This window comes from Scophthalmus maximus, chromosome 9 (assembly GCF_022379125.1).
Source record: "Scophthalmus maximus strain ysfricsl-2021 chromosome 9, ASM2237912v1, whole genome shotgun sequence".
Classification (NCBI taxonomy): domain Eukaryota; kingdom Metazoa; phylum Chordata; class Actinopteri; order Pleuronectiformes; family Scophthalmidae; genus Scophthalmus; species Scophthalmus maximus.
The window spans coordinates 24,650,001-24,661,328 of NC_061523.1; the positions used below are offsets into that span (position 1 = coordinate 24,650,001).

The following is an 11,328-nucleotide window of genomic DNA, read 5'->3' on the forward strand; positions in this document are numbered from 1 at the left end:
TTCAGACTTCAGACATCAGACTTCAGACATCAGACTTCAGACATCAGACATCAGACTTCAGACATCAGACATCAGACTTCAGACATCAGACATCAGACTTCAGACATCAGACATCAGACATCAGACATCAGACATCAGACTTCAGACATCAGACATCAGACATCAGACTTCAGACTTCAGACATCAGACATCAGACTTCAGACATCAGACATCAGACTTCAGACTTCAGACATCAGACATCAGACTTCAGACATCAGACATCAGACTTCAGACTTCAGACATCAGACTTCAGACATTCTGTCAGACAATATTTTTCTGTCCTTTAACTGCTTGTTTTGTCTGAAGTCTGAACCTGGGACAACAGACCTGCATCACCATGATTCAGTATCAAAGAATGGAATGAAGATGACGATAATATTGTTTATCGCAATCATTTCTGGGACAATATATCGTGAAACAAGAAGTCATTTATGGTGACGAGGACAAACATCAGATCCTTGTTACGTGAATCTGCAAATTTGAAGGCAAAGATGTTTTAAGATGTTTAGGTCCAGGAGAGGATTAGATGGACCTACTGTAATGGATAAACGTTGAAAATATACAATGTAAATATCCAGGTTTGAGTGCATCAGTGAAACTGTACTTGAGTAGATGTACTTAGTTATTTTCCACTAGAGTCCAACCAGTTTATGGATCGGACCGTTACAAACCGGCCGGAGGCGTGGAGAGAGATTGGGCTCAGATTACTGCTGAGAGCGACGGACTGCTGCTGCCATCTGATATTGATCCGGACCAGCAGCTCCTGATGAGCAGGTTGAACCACACGGGCCGGAGGGGCTGAGTGGAGATGGGGGCTCCACACAGCAATTTTAAGAATAGAGTTTTAAAAATCAGTGTTGAACTGAGAGAACCAGAGAGGAAGTGGATTCACTCCTATGTGGAGACTATGTTGTAGCGTTATTCCAGTCCTCTGATCTAACAACATTTTTACTTGAATGCTTTGAGTACATTCTGATGTTAGTACCTGTGGTTAGTACCTTTGTACTTTTACTTGAGTCAAATCCTGGATGTAGTACTCTTTCTTTGTCGCAGAGCATTTGAACAGAGCAGCACTACTTTTAATTTATTTACTTTGGTAAATGATGTGAACGAAAAGTTGCCGACAGTTTAAAAAGGATTTAATTGGTGTTGGTCGCTGTCACATGACCTCCTCACGCTGCAGCCGGCCACCAGGGGGCGATCCAGACGATGTGGCTCCACGGTCTGGGAGCTTTCCTGTCGTCCATCTTTGTCTCTGAGAACAGTCTGTGAACAACAGAGTATTTCTCTTCTGCTTTCACATATTGAACACGGTTTCTTTCCTGCAGGATAAGGACTTTGGGAAACAGACCCTTCATAAGGGTCACGCCAACCCCCTGGCGGAGGTGACCACCAGCCTGAAGACCTACCAGCACTTCACCCTGGAGAAGGCCTACCTGGGGGAGGACTTCTTCTGGGCCTTCACCCCCGTGGCGGGCGACTTCATACGAATACGATTCTTCACACCGGTCCGCATTGAGAGGTCGGTGCCACGGAGGGCGACGGATGAGAGGCGTCACCGTAGATACCAGGGCATCTCGGTCGTTAGGGGCAACAGATAATCGTATATGTTAGAGAGGATGAGGACTTCCAGAGATATCTGTGTAGTTATCTGACAAAATATTGGTATTGGGATTTTTGTTACCAGAAAAAAAGGAAAGCACTTTGTGCTAGTGGCTTAAAAAGTGGTCAATGAATATAATATGGATCTGTTTCAGGTCCACTGATCATTTCGACTCTTTTTCTTCCAGGTTTTTCTTTCGCAGCGGAAACATCGAACATCCTGGAGACAAACTGTTCAACACGTCGGTCGAGGTTCTGCCGTTCGACGTGAGTCTTGAAATCCACTTCGGTCCAGATACTCAACCAGTAACTCAGGTTCTTTTTCTAGTTGTCATCTGTTCTAATCAGCTGACGTCACAGTTAAAAAAAATCACGAACAAAACTGTTCAAATCAAGAATCAGGTTCAAATCAAAAATATCTTTCCCTCAAAGTCAGATTGATGTCCAGGGCAGGTGAGACGTGGGATCTTCTTCATCAGGTCTCTTTGTTCTGTGGGATCGACCCTGTAGATTTACGGATCAAAGGGCAAATGTCACCAGAGCTACACAAAACGTATATTTTGGCCATAATCACACAACAACAACAACAACATTTTCAGAAGAGGATACATTATGGAATTATGACATCTCATATCCCAAAGGTCAAAGGTCAACTTCACTGTGACATCATGATGTTCTGAAACAACTCTCACAATTCCTGCTCTGAACCTGAACCTGAACCTTGTCTCTGGACTCTGGATGTGAACCTGGTCTCTGGACATTGGATATAAACCCAGTTTCTAAATGTGAACCTGGTCTCTGGACTCTGGATGTGAACCTGGTCTCTGGATTCTGGCTGTGAACCTGGTCTCTGGACTTTGGATATAAACCCAGTTTCTAAATGTGAACCTGGTCTCTGGACTCTGGATGTGAACCTGGTCTCTGGACTCTGGATATGGACCTAGTCTCTGGACTCTGGATGTGGACCCGGTTTCTGGACTCTGGACTCTGGATGTGGACCTGTTCTCTGGACTCTGGACTCTGGATGTGGACCTGGTCTCTGGACTCTGGATGTGAACCTGGTCTCTGGACTCTGGACTCTGGATGTGGACCTGGTCTCTGGACTCTGGATGTGGACCTGGTCTCTGGACTCTGCATGTGAACCTTGTCTCTGGACTCATGATGTGGACCTGGTCTCTGGACTCTGGACTCTGCATATGAACCTGGTCTCTGGACTCTGGACTCTGGATGTGAACCTGGTCTCTGGACTCTGGATGTGGACCTTGTCTCTGGACTCTGGATGTGAACATGGTCTCTGGACTCTGGATGTGGACCTGGTCTCTGGACTCTGGATGTGAACATGGTCTCTAGACTCTGGATGTGAATCTGGTCTCTAGACTCTGGATGTGAATCTGGTCTCTGGACTCTGGACTCTGGTCTCTGGACTCTGGACTCTGGATGTGGACCTGGTCTCTGGACTCTGGACTCTGCATGGGAACATGGTCTCTGGACTCTGGATATGGACCTGGTCTCTGGACTCTGGATGTGGACCTGGTCTCTGGACTCTGGACTCTGGATGTGGACCTGGTCTCTGGACTCTGGATGTGGACCTGGTCTCTGGACTCTGGATGTGAACATGGTCTCTAGACTCTGGATGTGAATCTGGTCTCTAGACTCTGGATGTGAATCTGGTCTCTGGACTCTGGTCTCTGGACTCTGGACTCTGGACTCTGGATGTGGACCTGGTCTCTGGACTCTGGACTCTGCATGGGAACATGGTCTCTGGACTCTGGATATGGACCTGGTCTCTGGACTCTGGATGTGGACCTGGTCTCTGGACTCTGGACTCTGGATGTGGACCTGGTCTCTGGACTCTGGATGTGAACTTGGTCTCTGGACTCTGGATGTGAACCTGGTCTCTGGACTCTGGACTCTGGACTCTGGATGTGAACCTGGTCTCTGGACTCTGCATGTGAACCTGGTCTCTGGACTCTGCATGTTAACATGGTCTCTGGACTCTGGACTCTGGATGTGGACCTGGTCTCTGGACTCTGGATGTGAACCTGGTTTCTGGACTCTGGATGTGAATCTGGTCTCTGGAATCTGGATGTGGACCTGGTTTCTAAATGAGGACCTGGTGTCTGGACATAAACCTGGACTCTGGATGTGGATCTGGTCTTTTGATTTATAAGATAATAATAATAACTGTAGGAAATCAGGAGGGATTTTTCAGATTTGATAATCAACCAATTAGTTTTGATGTTTGACTTCTGAAAAGAGAAAAGAGCATTTTAATCAAAAAAGAGTTGAAATCAGATCAATTCATCTACTTCAACTTTAATCTTCAAATTGAATATGTAGTTTTCAGGTTTTAATTGTCAATTTGAAAATGACATGTTTTCCAGAATATTCAGGCGGAGAAAGAGGCCTTGACAGACGGGAGGGAGAAAACACCAAAGTATCACCGGACAGAAGACGGATTTATCAGAATAGGTGAGACACATGTTCAGTCGTCTCTCATGGTCTTCACACCATCTTTCTGTTTTCATATATTGTTAAAGATATAATCACGTTTTTTAAACCATAAAGTAGAAAGTAGAATTCTGTTTTTCCTTTTCTTACCTAAAAAAACCTGTCTGATCGTCTTTATATACAGTCAGTGATCGTCTTTATATAGTCAGTGATCGTCTTTATATACAGTCAGTGATCGTCTTTATATACAGTCAGTGATCGTCTTCATATACAGTCAGTGATCGTCTTTATATACAGTCACTGATCGTCTTTATATACAGTCAGTGATCGTCTTTATATACAGTCAGTGATCGTCTTTATATACAGTCTCTGATCGTCTTTATATACAGTCACTGATCGTCTTTATATACAGTCTCTGATCGTCTTTATATACAGTCAGTGATCGTCTTTATATACAGTCAGTGATCGTCTCTATATACAGTCTCTGATCGTCTTTATATACAGTCAGTGATCGTCTTTATATACAGTCAGTGATCGTCTTTATATACAGTCTCTGATCGTCTTTATATACAGTCTCTGATCGTCTTTATATACAGTCAGTGATTGTCTTTATATACAGTCAGTGATCGTCTTTATATACAGTCGCTGATCGTCTTTATATACAGTCAGTGATCGTCTTTATATACAGTCAGTGATCGTCTTTATATAGTCAGTGATCGTCTTCATATACAGTCAGTGATTGTCTTTATATACAGTCACTGATCGTCTTTATATACAGTCAGTGATCGTCTTTATATACAGTCAGTGATCGTCTTTATATACAGTCAGTGATCGTCTTTATATACAGTCAGTGATCGTCTTTATATACAGTCACTGATCTTCTTTATATACAGTCAGTGATCGTCTTTATATACAGTCAGTGATCGTCTTTATATACAGTCAGTGATCGTCTTTATATACAGTCAGTGATCATCTTTATATACAGTCAGTGATCATCTTTATATACAGTCACTGATCGTCTTCATATACTGTCACATATCTGTCACTTTCTGTTCAGTGTCCCGTTTGTTTTCCGGAGGAGAAACCAAACTACTCACTAAAAGTCCATCATGTTCATTGATCTTCTTGTGTTCCAGGAACGTTCCAGAACGGGGTCGCTGAGGGGGAGGTGGACCCCACGTTCGGGCCCCTGGAGGCCATGCGTCTCTCTGTGGTCACCGACTGTCCGGTCTGGGTGATCCTCAGTGAGGTCAGAGCTCACACCTCCAGTCGGATCAACACAGTGTTCGTCAATAAGTTGTAAATAATCTCTCTCTCTCTCTCGCGCGGTCTCAGATCTTCATAAAGAAAGCAGAGTGAAGCTCCTCCCCCTCCTCCCCCCACCCTCAGTGATACCTCAGCCGAGCGGACCGGACGCTCGCCAGCCGCCGTCCCGCTCCAGTGCTGCTCACCGCGGTGGCAAAGCACCGCCGCCTGGCCGGACCCCACCGCCGCCGGGCTGAACGGACCGGAGACACAGAACGCACTCTGACAGGCTGAGGAGGAGGACGATGATGAAGATGATGAAGATGATGAAGATGATGATGATGACAGGACGAGTGTGGAAGCTGTAATTAATCCTGAACAGTCTGTATTTATATGTACATACGAGGTAGATGTTGAAACACTGGTCGAGAAACTGCTGCTTCCAAACTCACAGCACCACCCCCCCCCACACACACACACACACACTCAGTCACCACGTATGTGTGTACAAACACACACACGATCGTATGAATGCCGTCTCTAGTTGCGGCTCAACGTTCACTCGTTTTTCCTCTGTGAGAGATTTGCCTTAAAGATGAACAGAAACCGACTGTAGCCACAGATTACCCACAATCCTCGGCCCCTCAAGCATCATGTGGCTTCATACTACTGACGATAAAACCTTGTTTCATTTTAACCGAGGCCTTGTCACTGACGACTGCTCCCTGTTCGTCACTTCTCTACTCTACTGTAGTGTGATGTACTCTACTGTACTATACTCTACTGTAGTGTGATGTACTCTACTGTACTATACTCTACTGTAGTGTGATGTACTCTAATGCACAGTACTTACAGCCCTCTACTGTACTTAACTCTACTGCACACAGTCCTATACACTACAGTACTGTACTTTCATCTGCTGTACTCTGATGTACATTAGAGAACTTGAATGGAGTCTAGAGTAATCTGTTGTACTTTACTTTACTCTGCAGTACTTTCCTGTACTGTATTTTTCTGGTCCAGTACAGAAACACAGATCCTTCCTTCAGTCTGGTGATGATTAATAATGAAATATGAAATTCTTCCATCAGTTTACTGATGACTCATCTCGTCCCGTATGAACGACGTGAGACAGGATCTGAGGTCGTCGAAAACAGAAATATGAACCAAAAGATGAAATGTTTAGTTTCACATATTATTTCTATCACTGACCTGCGTCACATTGAAATGTAGAAATGAGACGAGCCACCGCTGACCTTCGACCTCCAGTTCGTGTTTCCATTAGTAAAGGTTCAGAAATGAAAATTGTTTTAAAACCAAATTGAATTAATCAGATGTTTTCACCTTGAAATCCTCAGTAACTGAAACATGATTTATCTTTTGATTTGTGTTTTTATTCCACCGAACCCTCGAGACTCTTCGTTCTCGCACACGGAGCTCGGATGGAAAACGCAGCGAGCAGAACCGAGCTTCAGGAAAACATTCTGTTCCCTGGAATATGCATTACTGTAATCTGGTGTTGTCTTTTGTATCCTTTAAATAAACTATTTCAATGATCTCACACTTCTGCCCAATCTGTGAGTTGTTAATAAAGACAGACATTTAAATGACGCATGTGTGTGTGTGTGTGTGTGTGTCTGTGTGTGTGTGTGTGTGTGTGTTCAGGGTGCGATTTGTGGAAAACAAGACGACGGGAAGATGTTTCTCTCGTGTGTCACGAGGTGACATTCAATTTATTCTGTGTATGTTTTTGAACAGGAGATTTTGACCAATATTACATGAACATGAACTAATGTGTGGTATAACATTTGTTTGTAGAACAAAATAAGATCGATATGACCCAGTGTCTACATTCAAACTCCTGAGACAAAAGGTTGTTAAGACACGAGGAGGAGCTGTCCTTTCATTCTGCAGACACGAGGAGCAGCGCACCTGTCGGAGCAGACAGATGATGTCTGACTTAAAAGTCAGACATCATCCTGGATTGACGACTCTCACACGTGTCAAATACATGTCGGTATGTGAAAGTGATGTCAACTGGAGGGAGCTGCAGTGACACGTCCTGCCTCTAGAGGGGGTGAGAGATGACGCTCTGCATCTGTCCAAGAGGTTCATCACGTTGAACAGGTAACATTCAGATCATCCGTCGAAAAATAATGAGGTGCCCCTATCACGTCCTGATTCTGTGGTGAATACATTGAAAGACAGTTTCCCATGAGTTTTGTCAGTTATTTTAGTTGTTCCACGAGCTACAATGTCAATATGCAAACCCAACATACGACTAGTGCGGCGTGTATGCTGCCCCCCAGCGGCTCCGGAAAGAATGACGCCTCGGTGCTGCAGGAAACCAGCGCGAGTAGTAACGGTTATGACGACGTCACTAGTTCAGATCAAAAGCATTTTCCAAATCAGTGTACTGCCAAGAATCATGATGGTGCAGCATCGTGTCACAGATGGAGGTAGGGCAGCTAGTGATGACATTTATATATCTGTCAACTTATTTGAATTAACTGAACATTATTGTGTAGAAATGTGTCTTAATAACTGCAAAGCAAATTTTTAAATGCAAAATGAACACAGTTGAAACGCGCTGACAATTCATATGGGAATCTGCTGCCCCCCGAGCCCCCCAATGTATATGAATGAAATTTGGTAGACACTGTAACATGTCAAGCTCTACAGAAAAGACCCTACTGACCATTAAATTAAAATTATTTAGTGTAGAAATTAGAGCTGTCCCAAACGATTATTTTTCCAAAGATGTGTGCGTTAGACGTCGACGCACATTATTTGAGAATTTATGTAGTTGATTATGTGGACGAGTCGCCCCAGTCCTGGTAGAAATGTGTCTCAATCACTGAGAATAACTGACAATACTCAGGGGAACTGTGGAGTCTTTTTTACATTTTTAAATTGTATTTAATTTTCTCCCCCTCGTGAGGTGAGCGGTTGGATGAGGTAATGTTTGTATGTTGATGCCTCGATGTCCTGTTACAGATCTACCACCGGCTAGCAGTAGGAGTGTCAGTGCTGCTGGGGCTATCAGTCCTCCCACGAGCAGTCTCCCGTGTGGGACGAAAAGTCAAAGCAGCAATCCTCCCGTTCCTCCAAGAGAGCCTCCGACGGCTCCTCGTTCGGGGGAACTTTCTCTAAATGTATTTCCCACAGCACCTGGAAGATAACAGAATGCCAGCAGTCCTCCGTGTGGGAGGAGCTGTCCTCTGTGTGGGAGGAGCTGTCCTCTGTGTGGGAGGAGCCGTCCTCCATGTGAGAGGAGCTGTCCTCTGTGTGGGAGGAGCTGTCCTCTGTGTGGGAGGAGCCGTCCTCCATGTGAGAGGAGCCGTCCTCTGTGTGGGAGGAGCTGTCCTCCGTGTGGGAGGAGCTGTCCTCAGTGTGGGAGGAGCCGTCCTCCGTGTGGGAGGAGCCGCCCTCTGTGTGGGAGGAGCTGTCCTCCTGTGGGAGGAGCTGCCCTCTGTGTGGGAGGAGCTGTCCTCCGTGTGGGAGGAGCTGTCCTATGTGTGGGAGGAGCCGTCGGAGCAGCACTAGTCGTATGTTGGGTTTGCATATTGACATCGTAGCTTGTGGAACAACTAAAATAACTGACAAAACTCAGGGGAAACTGTCTTTCAATGTACCACAGAATCAGGACCTGAATGGGTTCCTACAAAAATTTATGATGGAAGCTCTGGATCAGCATCCACACAACGGAGCGGCAGTAGGAGACGTATGTTGTGTTTGCATATTAACATCGTAGCTTTTGCACATGTTAATTATTCAAATGTTTTCTAAATCCTGCAAAACTTTGAGACTGAAACGAGCTGAACACAAAGAACAACACATTGTTTTTCCAGGATATAACCATGAACAAACTGAAGGTTCTGAATAAAACAAGGATCTACAAATATGAAACCAGTGTTAATCTTGGCAACTATTTTAGATTTAGTCTCAGACGCTGGATGAAAATGCTTATTAGTTTTAAGTTTTAGTCACATTTTAGTTGTTTATCTTTCATAGTTTTAGTGGACGAGAATTCAAAATGTTTTCTCTCTTCAAAATAAATTAAATTAGTCTGATACGGTTATCGGAAATTGAAATCAAGGTGACAGGTTTTATCAAATGTTATAACATTTCACACTGAACACTGTGACTTATGTAATATCTGGATTCATTTCCTCATTCTTCCTCTCCTTCAAAGAAATTAAGCTAATTTTCAGACTTATTTTTTATCTAAGATCAGCAGAGAGGCTGCTCTCCACTGCTGGAGACATCTTATAATAAGTCAACAAACATGTCTGACCTATAAAAGAGCCCTTTTGGCCCTCCTCCCACCAAATAAAATTCATCTGGAGCTGCAAAACCTATTTCACCCTTCACATGAAGATAAAACAGCGTATAACGTTTGATATAGTTATACTCTATAGAAAATAACTATAATTGTTGCCTTTAAGAAATTATTGAAAAAAGAAAAGAAAACTATTGACATTTTATTGCTGTTTTGAACTTATCAAAACAGTTATATCGTGACAAAGGAAAACACCAAACTCTTAGAGAAGAGGAGACTGGCATGTGTAGGCCTACTTTGAAATAAAACAGAACTGCAGGCCCATTTGAGTCTTATTTTGTGGAAAATTAATCAAATAAAGGTTTGTTTTGTTTTTATTTTTTTGGATTTATCCATAGTTTACCGGGGGTCAGAAACTCAAGATTAGCCACCTGCAGGCGGCGGTGGGCTGTTGTCATGTATGAGTGGCGTAACTCCGGTTGTGAATGGGGCGGTGCGTGCAGTGTGTACGTAGTGTGTGTGTACGTGCGTAGAGCGACAGAGCGAGAGAGAGCGGAGCAGCGAGAAGACCGGTGTGCATCAGCTGATCAGTAAAGGTTACTGTTGATATTCAATAATATATGCAGCAGCTCCTCGGTTCAGGAGTTTCTGTTAACCGCGCTGTTGGTCCCGGAGCAGACAGCTTCGGACCTGGAGAAGTTGTCCCCCTGCTCCCCGACTACGGTCCGGACGACGGGCAGGATTAAAGATCAACACTATGGATGCGACGCATTGATATATTAAAACTAAAAACACTTTTTATTTGAGTTCAGTGTCACAGTATCAACCCCGATCCCCCAAAGAAGAGGTGTTTCCTTTGAAATAAAAAATTAAAATAGCCGTTTATCTCCATAGTATTTTTTTTTAATTCACAGGGAGCCACTGCAGAGGGGCTGAAGAGCCGCAGGTTGCCGACCCCTGACCTATACTGATGATACTGATAACCACATTTTCCCCCAGCATTAACTTTGATGTTTATGAACTGAAATTGTTAGACACGAGTATCATGTCAAGATCTACAGAAAGACCCTGCTGGCCATTAAATGAAAGTGATTTAGTGTAGAAATGTGTCTTAATAACTGAAAATAACTGTCAATACTCAGGAGGCTGACACCCCCCGCTGGATGAGCTTCTTCTCCCATCACAAAAAGTAAGTTTACACAATTGTTTACAAAAGCATAAAGTTCTACAAAGATTTAATCTCTGAAATTGCTGTAAAATTTCACCAGATTGATAGATTTAACTTTGAAATATACAAAATGTTCTTCCAGGGGACCCTGTCTGAGTGCATGTTACAGACTCTGATGTCACACGGTGGTTATACACACTGAAAACACTGGGTGTGTTACTACCTATGTGGTGCTTTTTGGCCTGCAGTGCTCAGTGTGACTGACAGCTGCTGGTAGATCTGATGCACTGATATAATAAGACACATGGTGAATAGATCTCAAACAACCTCTGGTTCCTTGAGCCAATGCAAACTGCAAACTACTGTTATTACGATTATATTATAGAGCCTGACGGACGTGAGCAGGGAGGACGACTGGAAGGCGCCGCTGGATCAGTCGGCGTTCCCGGGCTGGCTGCCCTTCTCCTCCATGGCGGAGCTTTTTAATGATTTTAATTGTTAATTTGTTTCTTTAACAAATAGAAATACATTATTCTACATA

The 11,328-nt window shown here is 43.8% G+C and overlaps 1 protein-coding gene and 1 long non-coding RNA gene across 4 annotated transcripts in view; both read left to right on the forward strand.

Annotated features, from left to right (window-relative positions):
* The window catches only part of LOC118319665 (alpha-1,3-mannosyl-glycoprotein 4-beta-N-acetylglucosaminyltransferase B), a 37,420-nt gene extending 30,520 nt beyond the window's left edge, over window positions 1–6,900 (forward strand). The window contains exons 11-15 of one of the 3 annotated variants that reach the window (XM_047334381.1): window positions 1,368–1,561; window positions 1,830–1,956; window positions 4,026–4,113; window positions 5,229–5,341; window positions 5,428–6,900. In XM_047334381.1, coding sequence (XP_047190337.1) covers window positions 1,368–1,561; window positions 1,830–1,956; window positions 4,026–4,113; window positions 5,229–5,341; window positions 5,428–5,451 — 546 coding nt within the window. In that variant the 3' untranslated portion in view covers window positions 5,452–6,900. The remainder of the gene's footprint in view (window positions 1–1,367; window positions 1,562–1,829; window positions 1,957–4,025; window positions 4,114–5,228; window positions 5,342–5,427) is intronic. The other 2 variants (XM_047334382.1, XM_035650223.2) reach the window with 2 other exon arrangements.
* Window positions 6,901–8,468: 1,568 nt separating this feature from the next.
* On the forward strand, window positions 8,469–11,309 carry LOC118319673. Its single transcript, XR_004796070.2, has 3 exons — window positions 8,469–9,061; window positions 10,762–10,808; window positions 11,173–11,309. It is a non-coding gene; the product is annotated as an uncharacterized LOC118319673 (long non-coding RNA).
* The last annotated feature ends 19 nt before the right edge of the window (window positions 11,310–11,328 follow it).